This window comes from Podarcis raffonei, chromosome 11, assembly GCF_027172205.1.
Source record: "Podarcis raffonei isolate rPodRaf1 chromosome 11, rPodRaf1.pri, whole genome shotgun sequence".
NCBI classification, from domain to species: Eukaryota; Metazoa; Chordata; class Lepidosauria; order Squamata; family Lacertidae; genus Podarcis; species Podarcis raffonei.
The window spans coordinates 29,008,061-29,027,490 of record NC_070612.1 but is presented as its reverse complement, the minus strand read 5'-3'; the positions used below and the strand labels follow the sequence as shown (position 1 = coordinate 29,027,490).

Genomic DNA, 19,430 nt, shown 5'->3' with positions numbered 1-19,430 from the left:
TCTCCTTCTTAACTATGATCTGGAGCCAAAGGATCTGGAGCCTATGATTCAGGAGGAGAGACCTGCTAAAAGGACTGAGGAGGGGCAAAGCTTCTCTTGGGAAGCCAGAAAGTTTGTACAGTCCTTAGTTGGTTTACCATGGCATACAAACCAGGCCACTTGTCTAAAGCAGCTCCTGATGTTCCAACTTTCAATTTGGACTTACTAAGGCAGAAAGTAAACAGTTGAAACAGGAGTTAGCTGAAACTTGGAGCAAACAAGCAGCAGCTGCCACTGTGACTGTCAGGGATTTTGATTCGCAATCAGAGGTTGTGCTAACTGCTATAAGAATGTCTTTTGCTTCCACCGGACTATGCTTCTGTATTTGTAAATAGGTCACATAGTGCAAACACGAGTCTTCAGTGTGCACTACCATCCAAAGAAAACTCAGTCCTGCAGCACTACCTTTTTAGAACAGCCTTTGCCAACATACTGGATGGGGCTGATGGACTGGACGGGGCTGATGGGAGTTGTAGCCCAAAACATCTGGACACGAGCTTGGGGAAGGCTGCCCTGGAAGTGAGGAGCATATAACAATAGGCTTTCAAAAAAATAAATGCTACTTTGTCCAATGTGAGATGTGCTTGTACGTGGTCCTGGTTCGTACCTAATACTAAGCCAAACACACTGGTTCCCAGAGAGAAGACTACAACTGTAGCACTGCTCTCCCAGTTCTTCTGTTTCCACATTATGCAGACCAAGTCATGGCTTGGCTTAGTATTCCAGGAGAGGAGTACTGTAGCCACGATCTTCACTCTGAGAACTCACGTACCAGGCTATGATCTAGCTTAGTGTTATGTGCAAACCAGGCCATTGTCTGAGAGCCCCTGAAATAAGTAGATGGGTATCACTTTCTATGTGTGAAATAATTGGTCATCATAGGTCTCTCCTTGACTCTTAAAGGAGTCTGCATTTCAGAACGTGCCCTCTCTGCAGAATATGGCCTTCTGGCTCGTTGCAGGAAGTGAGGTTACAGGGAACCAGGCAGAGGGCCTTCTCAGTGGTTGTGCCCGCCCTGTGGAACACCCTCTCATCAGATGTCAAGGAAATAAACAACTATCTAACTTTTAGAAGACATCTGTTTAGGGACGTTTTTAATGTTTGATGTTTTATTGGATTTTTAATACTTTGTCGGAAGCCACCCAGAGTGGCTGGGGAAACCTGGATGATACTCAAGGATTAGTGAAATGTATGTGCTTTGAAGCCTCAAAGTATATGTTAAGGATACACAATATGTTAAGGAGTTTAACAATAAAGAGTAGAGTGTTTTGAAAACTGAAGTATGGTACCAATGTTTTTTATTGCAAACACCAAATTAAACATGCATTAACAATTTCAGCTAAAAATGTGATATTAACAATATATCACTTATGTGAATTGCGTATTAGTTCATCCTCCTCAAAATAATAAATAGAAAGTGTTAGCGACCCCTCCCCCCCAAATGGCGACTAGGCATTCTGTTTTGGCACCCACAACCCAGGTCCCAGAAGCCATCCAGCTCCTAGTTTTTCTATCCTAGTTTCTAACACTGATTTCAGTGAAGTTCGTTATTGTGTTACATGGAAAGGAGAAAAGATTTGTGAAGTTGTGTATTAAATGTTGTTTGTAATCTGCAGTGTGGTGAAAATTTGATTGTTCTTTAAAATTATTTTAACTTGTGAGGCTTTGTTGCTGTGGGACAAGGGAGAGCATGCCAGTGGCCATATTTGGGTCTACCTCTTCAAGAAGAGGACGCGGATGGCACTGTGGGTTAAGAGCCTAGGACTTGCCAATCAGAAGGTTGGCGGTTCGAATCCCCGTGACGAGGTAGGCTCCTGTTGCTCCGTCCCTGCTCCTGCCAACCTAGCAGATAAATAGGTACCGCTCCAGCGGAAGGTAAACAGCATTTCCGTGCGCTGCTCTGGTTCGCCAGAAGCGGCTTAGTCATGCTGGCCACATGACCCAGAAGCTTTACGCCGGCTCCCTTGGCCAATAAAGCAAGATGTGCGCCGCAACCCCAGAGTCAGTCACGACTGGACCTAATGGTCAGGAGTCCCTTTACCTTTACCTTCAAGAAGAAGATTTTACCCCTTAAAGCCCCTGCCTGCAGCCACAAAACTCTCCATAGCTCTTGCCTTACTGATGTCAAAGGGAAGCTTTGCCTTACTGATGTCAGAGGTAAAGAGCAGCATGCTCTCAGGGATAGATCAGCGGAAGCAGCCTGGAAAGGATGAAAAAAAAAAAATAGGAAGATGTTCGGAAAATGCCTGGCAGAACATTAGAAAAGGCATCTCATCATCCTTCTGTTCTCCTATGCCAACATGGTATAAGAAAGCTTTGCGAAAAGATTAAAAATAATAATAATTGGGAGAAGAGCCCCCTACTAGAGCATTATAGGTCAAAATAAGGGTGTATAATGTTGATTTTTTAAAAAGTGATTCTTCAGACTAGTTGTTTTGGACTTGGGGATTGGAGCAATAGTGACCATGGTTAACTTGCTAAGCACAGCCTACAATTGCAAATGTTAATATTTCTTCATTGCTTCTCTATTTAAACTTGATTTAAAGTAAATGTAAAATACTTTGGTGATTCTTGAGTTCTTAGTATTTAATCCGAGAATAAAGTACTTTCTTACTTCTCAGTGAGAATCTAAAAAGCATGATCTAAACAGAGCTGTTACAGAATAAGGAAGCAACCCATTTTGATTGTCTGTTACATCCTGCTCATGAAAGTCTCTTAGTAAGAGATGGTGGATTTGGCTGCATGACAAAGAAGAAATAGGCAATTGTGCTGCTTCAAAAGTGTACAGTCATTTTTAACCTTTTGGAGTAAGGTAAATATTTGAACAACGCAAGTGATTTGCTAAAACTCTGAGTAACATTTCTGGCTTGAAATAATTGTGTTGATAGCTCACAGAACACGTTTTTTAACAGGCAGAGGGGTTAAATATGCTAGGTGAAGGCTCATTTGATTAGGTTTGGCAAATATCCTGTGTCTGTGGAGTATTGGATATGCACATGAATATCTGGTTTTGGCTGCTCCATAGGCTATTTAGAATAGTTGTAAATGGGGATTGAGATGCAGGGCTCTCCTTTCAATATCACACTTTAGGGTACAGGTGGGGCACTTTCTGCATGAATTATTTTCTGTATGAAAATTCCCTAGTGAACTAATGTGGAGAGCACAAACAGTCCAATCTGTGTGAACAGTTATCAATTATGCTACATTCTACTCTCCTTATGGAAGACTTGTTGCTCCTCTTTGCAAACCCCCCCCCCCAAATTCTTTGTAGCTGTGGTACCTTCAGCAGGTTCTGAACCTTCCCTCTCTAAAGCTGCAACTATCTGCTTATATAGTTTCAGTAAACTTTCTAACTGTCTAGGAGAATAATGGTGGCAGCAATTTGTCCAACATGCCTCCATATGCTTCCTTACAGAGTTCAGCATCCTGTTTTGGAAGAGCTGGTCTGAACTTTACCTTGGAGTTTGGCAGCAGTCCAGTTCCTCTCTTGGTGAAAGTTCTCTTAATGTATCTAGATGTTTAATTGCTAGTCGTTAATAAATAATTCCAAATATTGTATATAAAGGCACTGGTATGTTTTTTTAAAAAATAAACATATTCTAGGGGTGATGATTTAATCATTTTTATTTTGTTTTCTAAAACTAAATACATTCTGTGGATATTTTTGCTTGCATATATTTCCCCCCACAATGAATGTTCATAAACAAAGCATCTGCTAAAACAGACAACTGGACTTGCCTGAAATGGTGAAATTGTGTCCCAGGCAGAACTCTATTTGCAAAGTACAATTGAAGAAAGCAGTATTTAAGTTTAAAATATCCATACCCTGCCTTTCTTTCATATGAGAGACCTGCCCTCCACCACAACAGCTAATATTTAGTTAATTAAGAACATGTCAATAAATTAAAGAACAAATGCAGAACAGCAGATGAAACAGCAGGAGGCAGAGCCTAGCAAGAAAAGAGTATTCCAATCAGAAATGTCAATGTTTTCCAGTTTGCATTTGAATACCAGTTAAGAGGGGATTTAACAACCTCTGTGGCACCACCACAGATGAGAACCTATCTCTTATATGCCCATCTGCCACACCACTTATGGTGCTGGAACATAGAACATGCCCTCCATTGAGGACCTGAGTGACCAGGTTCAATCATGTGAGAGGTGACAAATTTTTAGATAATCTGGCTCCAATTTTAGTTAGTTTGGTTACTAAACTAAAGCCTGAGAGTTGGCCCCATTGAATTCAATAGTATGTACTTGAGAGCAGACATGGTTGTGATTGCATTGTAAATTGGATTGTGTGAACTATATGACAGGGGATCATAATATTCACATTATGAGAATGATGTGGTTGCGCTTCAGTGGTATTCAGGGCTAGGTTTCCCCATTTTTGCTCGAAGTGGAGAACACGCAGATACTATTTGGCATGCCTGACTAATTGCAGCCTTGTAGAGGGGGGGGGGATTTTCTTGGCAGTTGTGCAGTTGGCCCCTGCTCCTGGGGACCAATATTGGAAGAAAGAGTGTAAAAGTGATCTCTGATTATTAAGACTGAGCTGAAAGGGAGTATGTTGGTTATCTTGAATACAATTTGCATATGTGGAATAGCATTAAAGTGTGTGCCAATTCAAAATACATTGCCCTCACTCTGATTAGGCTTCATTTGCCCTAAGTATAGCCCAGGCATAGGCAAACTCAGTCCTCCAGATGTTTTGGGACTACAACTCCCATCATCCCTGACCACTGGTCCTGTTAGCTAGGGATGATGGGAGTTGTAGTCCCAAAACATCTGGAAGGCCGGGTTTGCCTATGCCTGGTATAGCCAAATCAAGCTAAATTGCTTTCTGGAAAATCCTATATCTGGCTTGAAATCACTCTACAAAACAATGACAGCAGACAGGGGTTTTTTGGGGGGGGGGGAGGTGTGGAATAATGTTTCCCCTGCAACCACTTCTTCCTAACAGAAAATTGAAATGGGCAAACATTTCATAATTTTTATCTCACTATTTCCCCCCCTCCTGTCTGCTCCCTGCAGTAAATTAGGCTGTAATTGACAGTTTATACTGCAATTTATGCCAATTGTAATTGCTCTTGGGGATTAATTTTGGCTTCCTGGTTCCAGAGCGCCACCTTCTACTTTGAGGCTTTAGACAGCTCTAGAGATAATTGGTTCATCTTGGATTCTCATGTGGCTAACTGCTAAATCTCTTCCAAAGCCGATTTCTTGTTTTGGGGTTTAGTTAGATATCGGTGGTTTCAGATTTCCTGCTTCATGACTGTTGCATTTCCTTTGGCACTCAGACTAACTTTCTTGTTTTGCATTGGTGTGGTCACTGGAGAATTTGAATGAGCCAGAGAATTTGGGGCTGACATTTTTAATAGGCCTTCTCTTACTTCCCCTTTAGGATCTGAAGCACAGAGTATTGTGGGTGAAGTGACCCTGAGTAACTTGCAAGCTTCAGTTAAATGCTTAATCACATTAGCTTTCCTTCTGAAAAGGTGTGTACAGCCTTGATGGATGCAGAGTTTAGTTTGGGACAAGGGTGTGAAATGTGGTCTTATACCTCCCATTTAATGATCAAGTTAATTATAACAAAGAGTCATGCGGTACATGGTTAATTATAACAAATAGTCATGTGGGACATGGATGGCGCTGTGGGTTAAACCACAGAGCCTAGGACTTGCCAATCAGAAGGTTGGCGGTTCGAATCCCTGCGATGGGGTGAGCTCCCATTGCTCGGTCCCTGCTCCTGCCAACCTAGCAGTTCGAAAGCACGTCAAAGTGCAAGTAGATAAATAGGTACCGCTCTGGCGGGAAGGTAAACGGCGTTTTCGTGCGTTGCTCTGGTTCGCTAGAAGCGGCTTAGTCATGCTGGCCACATGACCCAGGAGCTGTACACCGACTCCCTCGGCCAATAAATCGAGATGAGCGCCGCAACCCCAGAGTCGGTCACGACTGGACCTAATGGTCAGGGGTCCCTTTACCTTTACCTTTAAGGCCCCATGTAGTACAGTATTCCATGAAAGGTTATGCCATAATCAATTTATTAATCTTTAGGTTACCACAGGATTTTTAGTCTGTTGCAGCAAAACCAACAAATGTGGCTGCGACTCTGGAAAAATAAATTTATGTTCTAACATGTTGAAAAAAATGTCTCAAGAATATTAAAATCTCATATATCAGTTATCATGGCTACAAATACGGTATGTCTCACGTTCTCTAAAGTAAAGGTGTCTGTGCAAACATTTTGCTGGGAATAATGGCTTACTTGCTTGTTTTCAAGTAGGATCTGGGGCTCCCAACTTCATCTAAATGAATTTATTTATTATACATATTTAAGGTAGATTGTGGTCTCTGTGTACATGAAGATAATGCTTATTAGGAATTTGAGGACTCCAAAGTTGATCAAGCAGCCACTTGGAAACAGGTCATGTGAAGTACAGGAAAACAACACTTGTCATCTGAACCTACTTTTGTAATGGGATTAGCTGCAAAGCTATTACAGACAAATAGAGATAAGGGATCTGTTTAGCATTCTGCAGATATTATGCATATGCTCATGTTGCAGATGCAGTAGTTGTAGAAATGCTGGCGTTTGTGACTTGACTTAGAGGCAAATTATAGAACCAGGCATCTGGCAAGAGTGTATTTCTATCGCTTGGTAATAAATGTGCAATGCATCCATTTTAAACAAATGAGCCATAGTGCCAGCTGAAAAAATTCTGACAATGCTGACTATTAGAGCAATCTATTCACATGATGGTAGATGCTTTCTGAATACAACTGATGCACATCTTCACTTTAATAACTACATTTAGCTCAAGAATGCTGCAACCAAATGAACTTAATAAAAACAAGTGAAGAATTTTGCACAACCCCTTAACAAGGTTGTGTGAGACGCTCCCATCTTTAACATGGGACGGGTTCAAGCATTGGGGACAGACTTTCAGGGAACCACAATTTTACAGTGGTTTGCTAGACTTGTCATTTTTAAATTTTGCATCTGTTTATCATTACTTCTTTACTATTACTGAAGAGGGCTAAGTAGCTTGATGCCAGCTAAGGTACTAGTCTAGAATGTGGTGGTGGAGTGACAGGCACTAGTTTCCCCTACTAAAATTGAAAAAGTAGTGTTCAGTTTCATTTTGTCCTTGTTTGCGTGTGTGCACATAAAGAATTGCATCCCATTTTATTTGGCCTAAATGTGTGTTTGGCTTTTGATAGGGACTAGAAGCATTTAATATACTTGAACCATGCAGTAAATATGCAACAGAAGTGCTGGACAGTTTTGCATCACCTGCAGTCCACCCTCCAGCAGTGTGAACCTTATAGGTAAAACTGATGTTTCTAAAGCAACCATTTGTTCTGATAGAGGAACCCATCTCTTTTTTTGCAACAAAGCAGTGAAAACAATTCTATCTTCCAAAATGGTCTGACTCCCCCAACCTTTTCAGTCCTTCCTAATACTCTAGTTTGTGGCACAAGGCTAAATGTTGAATTAAGAGATGCTGAAGTGTCAGAATAATTAAAAGATACAGTGTTTAGAGTGTTTATTGGAAGGGTGGTCAACCAGCATCCTCCATTATAAATTCTGCCAGATTATGGGTATGATGTCAAAAATGAAGAGCTGTGTTGCTGATATTTATAGTAGATATAATTCTAAGAGCTGGTGACAGTCATGTTTGAATGGCTATGATTAAGTTTGCAGCAGACAAAGTCCTGCTCCATCTGCCTTCTTTACAGCTGTGTATAAAAAAAGTAAAACTGTTCCGCAGAAAGAAAATTTCATTTTCACAGGTGTCGGGACATATTTAATCGCTCCCTGTTCCTCTTCTGCAAGATAAATTGTCATGTCTATTGTGTGTGTATTTTTCCATATTAATGAAATGTTATGACTTAAACACTCTGGAATATATCCATTCATTATGCATAAACATTGTGGGCTGAACTGGCAAAGAGTAACCACTGCAATAGCTTTTGTGCTAGCATAATAGACTTTTATATTTGTAGGTGTTGATACATCTCATCCAGCGCTGTTTCTGGCGGAAATTGTCTAAGATGATTAATTGTTTTGTAGCTTCCTGAGGAGTTTTCTGGAGAGTATGTGCCTCCATGAAACAATTTTCATGTACTATGCAGTGTCCAGGAATAAGTTCAAATGTTTCCCTGCTCCACCATACCCTGCTTTGCATAAAACTTTACTGGAGGAGTTCAGAAGAACTTGAAAATTTGCCAAATGTTGCAACTTTTTGGATGGTTCCTTATTGACTAGCTGTGGAATTTGGAGTTTTTTCTTATAGACCTACATGGCTACGCTAGTGGGTGGTTTTTTTAATAGAATAAGTTTACTTGGTATACATGAGATGCTGATATGATAAACATTTATTTCCGCCTTGTAAGGAACAAACTGTAACTAAAAAGATGCTGCTTACAAAGGATTAAAATAAAATAAATAAAACTCACCCTCAGTTAGTTGCATCTTGGCTAAACATTGGGGTTACGATACTTGTGGTTTAGTGTTGTGTTGAGTTGCATCGTGAATATAACATATTTACCATATTAAAGCTACTGGTTAAAACTGGAATGTTTTATATTGCACATTTGCAGGTGGATGGAAGTCTGTCTTAATGAAGAGCTGCCACCAACTACTGAACTGGAAGAAGGATTAAGGAATGGTGTTTACCTTGCCAAATTGGCAAAGTTTTTTGCACCTAAGCTAGTTTCTGACAAGAAGATATATGATGTGGAACAAGCACGTTATAAGGTAAAGGGCATACTTACGATATGCTTACTTCTTATACTAGTTCAGCAGTTGCTTTGTCTGTCACGGTTTCCTCAGAATTATAGTACAGTGGTACCTCTGGTTAAGAACTTAATTCATTCCGGAGGTCCGTTCTTAACCTGAAACTGTTCTTAACCTGAAGCACCACTTTAGCTAATGGGGCCTCCCGCTGCCGCCGCGCCGCCGTGGCATGATTTCTGTTCTCATCCTGAAGTAAAGTTCTTAACCCGAGGTACTACTTCCGGGTTAGTGGAGTCTATAACCTGAAGCGTTTGTAACCCGAGGTACCACTGTATAACAGCATGACCCCTCAGAACAGCATCAGATCTGAGGGGGCCCTAAGGAAGGTTCCCTCCACCAACACTCTGGTTCCTCCTCCCACCCCCGATGTAGAGGGGGTGAGCTTACCACATGGAGGGGGTGAGCAGCTGCCATCTTCATTTCCCCAGAATGCCTTTGGGCCCTGATTTTCCCCAGGCTTTCTGCAGAAATAGTGGCAGAAGTACCAGGCAAGGCTGCAGCAACTTTTCTTCACTACACTGACCTGAGCACCACCACTGACCCTAAATTGATCTAGGCAAATCTATGTGTTGAAAAAACAACCCAGCATTCTGAACTATTAAATATATTTGTAGAATGCTAGCCTTTTACCTTGTGTACAACTATTGAAAAAGAGAAAAATAGGGGCATGCCAGCCAGAAATAAGCTTTCCATTCTATACTGCTCTTTCAACAAATAATACAGAGTCAGAAATTCTGTTTTGATTAATGCTACAACCCTCAAACAATTTTGAACAATGCTCTTGACTTCGTGTTCAACAGCATTACTCTAGAGTAAGTAGATTAAATATTTGTAGCTCATGCTGTCCTATAACAACTGTCTATAGATTGTCTTTTCACTGATTTTGACAGTGTTTCAAATGTCATGTGCAGGGAAGACTTGGACTAGATGTCATGTAATAGAAATAACAGATTAATCCTTTCTCTTCTCATTAGAAATCAGGTCTTCATTTCCGACACACAGATAATACTGTGCAATGGTTAAGGGCAATGGAGTCCATCGGCCTGCCTAAAGTAAGCATTTGAACCTTGACTGTATGTTATGCCCAAATTTTAAGGTGTTTGCTAAAATAAAGACATATTCCAGGAGCATATCAATTAAAGTAGAGTGAAACTAAAGTTAGCACTTTGGGAATTATTAACTTGTAGAAAAACTGAGGGGGGGGGACATCTAAGTGAAGGAGCTGGAATTCTTGTGCTCCCCCTCTTTTGCCAAGGCAGCTGGTATCATGCAGAACATGAACAGGCTCGCTTACATTCCAGCTGGCTTCAGTAGGTGCTGTTGGGTCAAACAGCTCATATGAGCTTAGGAGACCTGGCATTAGGGATGGGAACAATGGATAAAGCCAGAGTCTCTAAAGAGGGAATTAACAGCACTTCCCAGTTCAAGTTTATCAACACAAGCTTAGCAAGCAAGCTCTGAGGACTTGTGATTTCATAATTTGTGTTTATAGCACATCTACAAAGATTCTCCACTTCCTTTCAAATCCATTGTCTCCCCCCCCCCCCACACACACTTTTTTGGGACTCTGTGAAGTATTTTTTCAGATCTCAGAGGCTCCTGACTTAGGCAACTGAATGTACAGTACTGTCAACAGCTCGCATTATTGCTTCATATCTCTGCCCCACCCCTGTGTGGCCCACGCAGGATACTCTGTTTGATGCATTAAGAAACATACTGATATAAGGTGTACTTTTTCTTCTGATGTTTCTGCAAGATTTTGGAATGGCAGTAGTGCTCATTTAGCCTTGCTTCTGGAGGCAAATTGAGAGCCTGTCATGAAATGAATGTTACACAAGTCTTACACAAGCCTTAGAATATCAGAACTGGTAGGTCATATAGCAAAGCACCCAGTGTGATGCATGAATAGCTAACAGGTGCTTTTCATTCAGGCTGCTTTTTCATAATTTCAAATAAAAAATCCTTAAGGAGCCTAACCCATTTCTGCACTACTTATTTTTGAATTTTTATTATTGATGCTGACCTGGACCTTAGTAGATTCAGGCTTGTCAGAGCTAGAGTTAGATGCAAGAACCAGAGTCGAGGAAGTTAACTCTTTATTCAAGGCATACAAGTCAGAAACAATTCCCAGTAGGTCTTGCCCCTATAGAGCAGTTGCGAGGACTGAAGATCCCTGCCATCCATGCCTTCTAAGGCTCCTTTTCTGGATGTTTCCCAAGCAGTCTCAAACTGTGTCTGCCCATCTCTGTTCTGCTGTCCTCGTTTACCCTGTGTGTTCTTAGAGACCAGGGGAAGGGGAACTTATCACAGCAAGAGAGGGAGATTTCCTGGATTCTTCAGCAGCTTCTTGACCTCCCTGCTCTGCTTCAGCCTCAGAGTCTGAACAGCTCCCTGTCACAGGTTCCTCCTGCTCACTAAACCCTGTTGTCCCTTCAGTATTCAGCACCTCCTCCCAATCTTCCCCCTCTGACCTCTCCTCAGTGTCTTACCACCAATCCCCAAACTCTGAGCCTTCAACTTCTGGGATTTCCTATGGGGGTTCCCCGGCTAGTGCTTCCCACTACTCCTCATCATTCATCTGTGTCAGGGACTGGCTGGATGTAAAATATGTTGTTATTGAAATAACTCTTAATGTTTTGGGGTGGGTGGGTCTTTTTTTCTCTTTAGATCTTCTATCCAGAAACCACAGATGTCTATGATAGGAAGAACATACCTCGAATGATATATTGCATCCATGCACTAAGGTAAGCCAGATTTATGCTAACAATTTGTCTTAAGTTCTACATTTTTAAAATGCTTGCTATCTTTTTAGAAGTTTGCAGTGAAACCTTACTGGGTTTACAATGTTGAGAGTTTTACAGGTTTTGAAGGCAACATAGACATGGAAAAGTGATGGCATATTCCATAAGAGAATTAAAACTTGTAAGAATCTCTGAAATGTATGTACACAACCTTCTGTGAATACACTTTCATTAAAGAATGTGTGAAAAACAATTTTGAATTAGAAAAAATAGAAATAGCATTTGAAAAGAAAAAAGGATTGCCACTCTGAGCTATGTCTAACCTTTTTCTATTAAAAAAAACAACAAATAAGAGAGACTCTTCACCTTGGACACTGTTTGCAGTCTTTTCTACTTATACTTCATTGTCCTGTTTTAATGTTTACTGTCATTTCAATATGGCTCTAAAGTCCACATACAACTAGTTACCTTAGACATTCAGGATACAGAAGGATACAGAAAAATGCCTCATTCCTGTTTCTATAGAAGAGAGCTTTGCAGGTACATGTGCAGTAGTTCTATTTAGGTTGGGGGACATGTTCACTGCAGCATTAATGTTTGAGTAACAAGCTCTGGGTGACAAACTTATTTAACTGTTCTACATCACATTGTGTTTTCTGAATGTGGAAATAGATTGGTAGGTCTGTTCTGCAAATGCATGCATCGTTCCTTTTCTTACCTGCGCACAACAGCATCCTGTGCAGATTTCCTTGTATGCACGGCAGAGCAATGGATCCTGTAATGCATCCGTGGGGAAACTCCTGCCCATAGGCCTAACTCGCTGCCCCCATTTGGCCTGCAAGGCTGTCTTGGCCAAGTCACTCCCACCTACCGGTATCTCATAGGATGTCAAGTGTAGGAAAGGTAAAGACACAGCAGAGCTAAAAAGCTTTATACCTCTTCAAGTTCATCTGATTATCTGTGCTTCCAAAGCACTGTGTCTTTGCCCATGTGGTTTGATTTCAAAGGCAAATTGGTCACCTGACATCACTGTCATGTCGGGTGACAGGTGAGGAGCCCCACCCACCTACCTGCCTATGGGGGGACAGAGGAGTTAAGATTCTGGCCTGCTAACCGGATCCACTTCTCCATCCCTGATCTGAGAGGCTGTATTGTCTTTAGGCATAATACCTAATCTGTGCGGTTAACATTCCGCAGAATAGGGTTGTTCAGTCAGGGTGTCTCAACAGAAAATCACTTTGCTGCTTTTATAAGGCTATTAATGGCTATGAGCCATGACGGCTATGGTCTGTCTCCATGGTCAGAGGCAGTAATGCTTCTGAATACCAGTTGCTGGAAACTGCAAGAGGGACGAGTGTACTCTTGTCCTGCTTTCAGCTTTCCCACAGACTTCTGGGAGGGCACTGTGAGAACAGAATGCTTGACTAGATGGGCCATTGGCCTGATCCTTCAGTGCTCTTATGTTCGTGTGTTAGGAAGTATCTCTGTGTGATAATTATTTACAGGCCACAAATATTGGAAAGCAAGTGGTGTCCAGCCTTTAGAAACTCAAAAACCTAATTGTAACTTTTTCTAATTTTCTCCAGTAATGCCTCTAGCGTCTCCTTCTCAAGCAGAATGTTAATCTTCATATTTTCACTCTTGGCTCGCTATTATGGAAGCCTCCCCATTTTTTTACAATTTCAGAATTATAAAGGTGGCTTGGGGGTACATTATTTTAATGGCCTGATTTAAAAGAGAAAAGTAAATAGTGAACCTGTTTTCTTGAAAAGCACTGGAAATTCAATTTTGGATGAACTCTAAATGTTTTCTAGTTTTTGTTCATTGTCTTGCTTACTCATGTAAGCCATGGTGCTCCACACAATAAACAAATAAGAAGTATTTTTAAATGTTTCTTAAATGAAGGACCTTTTTACAATGCCAAACGAGTATTATATATATACAAGCTGTGAGGGTGATACTATTCTAAAGTGATGTTAGTGTGTTTAGATTCGAGTTTGAAACTGTTTCCTGAAGTGGTCACACATGGGACTCTTAATGTTAAGTAGCTTATGAAGGAATGGTTTGCTGAGTTCCATTCCAATGATGTCACAATTGTTCAAATGTTCTGCTGAATACTGAACAGAGCAAAGCTTTCAGATGTTTATATCTGCTGGAGTACTGAAGATGGCTTAATCAATGGTTTGACTGCTATAATAAACATCTGCACAGAGCCTTTCGCATTCAGCAGTGCATATCCCATATATTATATATATATTAACTCTGTTGTGCAGTATTATGGCCTTTGGGGTTTTTACTTCGCCTAATTAGCTGTGCCTTGTTTAGGATGCAATCTGAGCCATCAAGTGCGGCAGAAAATGTGATTTAGCTTTATGATACTACCCTAATACTTGAAAGAAAGAAGTTTAAATATCAAAAGCACCCAGTCCCAGGTACATGTGCTTAGGTTCAGTTTGTTTAACGTGCAGTTTATGCAGTTGTGTAGGTAGCTGAATGTCAGTTGAATGAATGGACTTTCTCCTCAGGAAGATGATTGCATTTTGAAATCATGTGAAAACTCTTCAGTGTTGTCTGTTGTTGCTTGTTGCACATGTGAGGCGTCATTTGCTGTTATACTTACAAGGAGATGAATACGCAAGGCCCCAGTTTCTTCCAGATCTGGTTTCCTTGCCAACAGCAGAAATACTGGGCAATATCTTAATGCTATTCAAGCAGACTTCCACTTGTACAACAGGACTTCTCACTGCAGTTGTCTGCATTCCCCTCCCCCAACCTCTGGAGCAGATGGGGAGGGTATATGGTGAACTGCAGGTCCATTCCACTTGTGAGAAGTCCATCCCACTCACAGACATGCAGCACTGGATATTCCCCATTGTATTATTGCTAATAATAATAATAATAATAATAATAATAATAATAATAATAAACAACTTTTGTTTATATCCCGCCCTCCCCGGCTGAAGTTGGGCTCAGGGCGGCTAACATCAGATATGTAAACATTAGTACAAAATCAAACAATAATTAGATTACCTCCTAAAAACAGGTCAAAATCAAATTAAAGTCTAATTAGATGGCTTTCCGCAGGGTTAGAACAGTAGCTCATCGCTTCATATGTGAATTCCTGTAGCATTATGCTACTGTCCCACAGTGAATAAGAGAGTGACTTGCATTCAGATTTGAACATCTGATGCTACTATTTAATTAAAATGTCATGTAATGTGGAACTTAACAGGAAGCTCCTATCTTGACTGCCACAATGCTCTGGTCTCAGAGTCTGATTTGGGGCTTTAAAATTTCAGCTGTGTTTTGTGCGACACCAAGATTTGTCCCTCCACCTCTCACCTTCAGTTGTTTGGCATTGTTGCAGTGGCCCCTGTGGATACCTCTTAGCTCAGTAGTCCAGGCAAACTGCTTGCACTTCTCTAAATCTGCCTCTTGCTGGTCAATGAAAATCTTTAGAAGAAGATGTTGTATTTAACTTTTCTGGCTTCAGTTGATAGCTTGTTTGTCTGTGGATTTTAAGTACTTCTTTGTTGTCGTCATATATAATGTAGAACACCTTTCATAATCAGAATTGAGTTGTTTGCCGAAAGCATACCATATTTGCTAGAGTCTAATATGCACCTTTTTTGCCAAATTATGCTGCAAAAAAATGGGTGTGCATTACATTTGATGACACATTAGACTCAAATAAATACGATATTTTAGTCTTCCTTTCACATGTATACCCTGTGCACTGTACACTGAAATATATTTTCCCTTAAAATCCAAATGCCTTCTAATAGTTCTTTGTTCCATGTTCTTGACTTATAATTAGATCTAATTTAATTCTTATTTCTATGGCTTCACAGTTAATATTTGTTTTTTAAGCAGTTTGATTTTGCCCATACCAATTTTGGGTGTGTTCTTAAAATTCTCAGCTTAGGTACAGGTGTTCAAAAATGCTTGTTAGCACAACATCAAATACAGCAATCCATGTTAATAACTCCTCATATTAAACACCGAGGAAAGGAGCATGTTAAATACAGTTTCTTGGTGTAGTCATTATAACCTCAAAGCATTTGTAGTAATATTAAGATGAACATGTTCCTTGTAAACTTAAAAACAAAATTCTATTGCCATCTAGTGGTAAACAGTATTCTCACAAATGATCTCTGGGCAGTGGGGAATATGCCACACCAGGGAAATTTTAGTTGTCATGTCAAGGTATCATTGGTGTATTAGTGACCAGTTGTGTCAATGAAACATTGCATTAGTGCCAACTTGAAAACAGTTTGCAGGCTTCTTCTTAATCCTACGAAGTTTAAATGGAGTTTTTACATAAATCTTGGAACAACATCTAATAAAGGGAAATAGTTATTGAAGGTCTAATGCTGCTTTTAAATAAATCTAAACCAAGTAGGGTAAGATGGGGATTTGTTGTCAGAAGAAGGCTGTGAAACTTAGGAAACTTGCCTATACCACTAGCTGCTAATTCTTTAGGTCTGATATCAGTTCTGGGAACTCTCGCCCTTGGAAAAAAACTTTATTATTATAACATATTTTCAAGCCATTTGTTAAAATGTCAACTTTTACAAACTTCTAGCATTTCCCCCTGTTGCCTTTCTGACATCTAGCACCTAAAGTCTAAATCAAGTTCAGTGTGTGAGACTGTATTAGCTCACAGTCTTTTAATTCTTGCCTTTTCTTTGCTGAATCATGCTAGCCCAAGTTTTGAAATGTTAAGCTTCCCCAAGTGGGATCTCACCATTCTTTTTAGATCTAAAAAGTGCCCAGACCACTGATTATGCTGTCTAAATAGGTTTGAGCTGCTTTGACTATGACAACTTAGATTAGTCCCTTGTGTAATCTTAATAAATTCCCCAAATCCTTAACAGTTGTTAATTTCACATGGCAGGAAGACATGAATAAAGATGTGAATTTGTTCAGCTGTTGTCCAGATGGTTTCACTATACACATTTTGGAATGGTATTAATACAGACATTTCAAACAACGCTGAAACAAAAATAGGGGTTCTAGGATTGTCTTTGTGTATTTTTTTACTTCCATTCAGATATTTAAGAACATTTGAGTATTTAATGATAAGTAAGTTGATTTTAAAGATATATTTAAGTTGATTTTAAACATATATTTAAGTGCTTGGGGAAAACCAAAATGTGTTTCTTTGATTACTAACCTAGTGTTTTATTCAGTATTTGCTTGAGGATGTGAATCCCAAAGTTGGCAAAAGTTTTACTTAAAATACTGTTTTCAGAGGAAAACAGGTTACATTTATTACAAAGGAGAATAGTCATGCCTCTTGTAACAGAAGCAACAGAGAGTCCTGTGGCATGAACTTTTCTGGGCTGAATGTACTTCATCAGATCCTAATAGTAATAATAATACTCATAATAAAATTGAACCGCTTTGAGTTCTTTTCTTACAACCAATCAGTATATAAATTTTATGAAATAAATTAGGGTTGCCATATTTCAAGAAGTAAAAATCCAGAGCTTTGTTGTTGAGTTTTTTTGGGGGGAAATCAACCTCAAAGTTGTGATATTCAAACACACACTTTCTGGTTCTGTTGTCAAAAACCTGGACATTTTGCTGATTTTTTTTCAAAATTCTGTCCCGGATGCTAATTTAGCCGTTTGAATCCCGGACATGTCCAGGAAATTCCAGACATGTGTCAACCCTAAATAAATAAATAAAAGTCTTGTGATATAACACATAATTTCCCTTTTTCTTTTGCAGCCTTTACCTGTTTAAACTAGGAGTTGCTCCACAGATCCAAGATTTGCTGGGGAAAGTAGACTTTACAGGTACTTTAATCTTTGAAAATATTTTATTGTATTCAAACCCCATGCTCTACTCCCCCAGCATTCTCCATGTTTTTATGCTGAAGTGGGTGTAGAGTAGCTATGTGAAAAATGTGCTTCTACTTTGTTAAAAGATGCTGGTTAACAAAATCCTTGTATTTATTTTCTCCCAGCCTGTGATTTTTCTCAGGCAGGAGGAAAAGGCTAAGCAGAATTGGAAGCATAATGATGTTAAAAGCCACAGCCCCCACTCTACTCCAAGCATTATTATTGTGTATGTTTTATCATCTAAGAGATCCTAATTAGGTTTGTTGATGCCTTCTCCCATTTTTTTCCCTTCGTAATTAGAGGAAGAAATCAATAACATGCGGAAGGAATTGGAGAAATATGGTATACAGATGCCGTCATTTAGTAAAATTGGAGGCATCCTGGCCAGTGAGCTTTCAGTGGACGAAGCTGCGTGTAAGTGAGCCCTAATCAAAGTGTTATGTAAGAACATGCTGACATATATTCTCAGATATGGTAACATGTTTTAAAGTTGCTTTAACTTCAGATATCATTTGGAAACTAGTTAGTAAAGAAATATTTTTTAAAACAAATTCTATGGTGTAAGGTATTTTAAAATCAATTCCTCTTGCCTTGTGCTTTAAAGAAAAAAATACAGTATTGAGTACACAGACATCTTTCATGTAGTGAAGGCGTTGCCTAGTTTGTTCCTGTTGTTAGCAGGGGATGGAAAGGTTTTTTACCTTGACCTCCACTGTCCTGATCCAAATCAAGGTGGGGTGGTGAATGGTTCTCTGATTTGGATCAAGGCTCTCTGATTTGGAGCAAGAGAATTGCTGGAGGCAAAGGGTTAAAACACACACACACACACACATACACACACACACACACACACAAAGAGAGAGAGAGGTTAGGAGCATAATCCAGTTCACTGGGCCCCACACTATCAGTTTGTGATTAAAAACAAACTATCCATGTAAGAGTTTAGATACATAGCAAATACAGTGGTGCCCCGCAAGACAAATGCCTCGCAAGACGAAAAACCCGCTAGACGAAAGGGTTTTCCGTTTTTGAGTTGCTTCGCAAGACGATTTTTCCTATGGGCTTGCTTCGCAAGACGAAAACGTCTTGCGAGTCTTACGATTTTTTTCGCTTGCACCCCCCTTTTTCTAAGCCGCTAAGCCGCTAATAGCCTTTTAGCCGCTAAGCCACTAAGCCTTTAATAGCCGCTAAACCGCTAATAGCGCTAATCCGCTAATCCGCTAATAGGGTTGCTTCGCAAGACGAAAAAACCGCTAGACGAAGAGACTCGCGGAACGGATTATTTTCGTCTTGCGAGGCAGCACTGTACATACAGCCCCTTCTGCAAGTCCAAGGGCCAGCTAAAAACCCTTCTAGGAATCAATATTCGTAAACACGAGGCATTTATGGACAGCTCGTCTGAATTGGTGATTGGCCTACTACAGCTTCAAATGGCCAATTTGACTTCATAATGCTGAAAATAACTTTTATGCCCTCTAAAATAAGTTAGCAGTACGTTTTTATTTTACAAGTTTGTTGTCCTTATATTTTATTTTTAAAATTATGTTAGTCTCTAAGTGTGGGGTGGGGAAACAGTAGCCCACTAGATGTTGGACCTACCTTCCATCAGCCCAAACCAGCATGGCCCAGTGACCAAAGGTCATGGCAGTTGTAGGTCAACTTCATCTGAAGGGCTACAAGTTTCCATCCCTGCACTAGACAGACATGTATGAATCTGTTCTGGTGTTGGATTGGTGTGTATTTCCGCTAACCTAATCTTTAGATCTTCAGCTGCAGCCACGTGGCTAACTGTGGCTACAGATGTTGCTGTGATGCAACTCTCATCATCCCTGACCAGTTGCCTATGCTGCCTAAACCTTATGGAAGCTGAAAAACAACATCTGGAGAACACTGCCTATTTAGTAGATTCTTGTACACTGAGACAGCAGTCCTATATATAATTAGATATACTCCGGAGTAGATAAGTGTAGGATTGTATTTTGGCCAGAATCCAAAGTA

The 19,430-nt window shown here is 40.1% G+C and overlaps 1 protein-coding gene across 2 annotated transcripts in view; it reads left to right on the top strand.

The window, feature by feature from the left end:
• IQGAP2 (IQ motif containing GTPase activating protein 2) overlaps positions 1-19,430 on the top strand; it is a 121,320-nt gene that overhangs the window by 56,231 nt on the left and 45,659 nt on the right. For both annotated transcript variants that reach the window (XM_053407670.1, XM_053407671.1), the window contains exons 3-7: positions 8,647-8,803; positions 9,817-9,894; positions 11,510-11,586; positions 17,320-17,387; positions 17,733-17,846. In XM_053407670.1, coding sequence (XP_053263645.1) covers positions 8,647-8,803; positions 9,817-9,894; positions 11,510-11,586; positions 17,320-17,387; positions 17,733-17,846 — 494 coding nt within the window. The remainder of the gene's footprint in view (positions 1-8,646; positions 8,804-9,816; positions 9,895-11,509; positions 11,587-17,319; positions 17,388-17,732; positions 17,847-19,430) is intronic.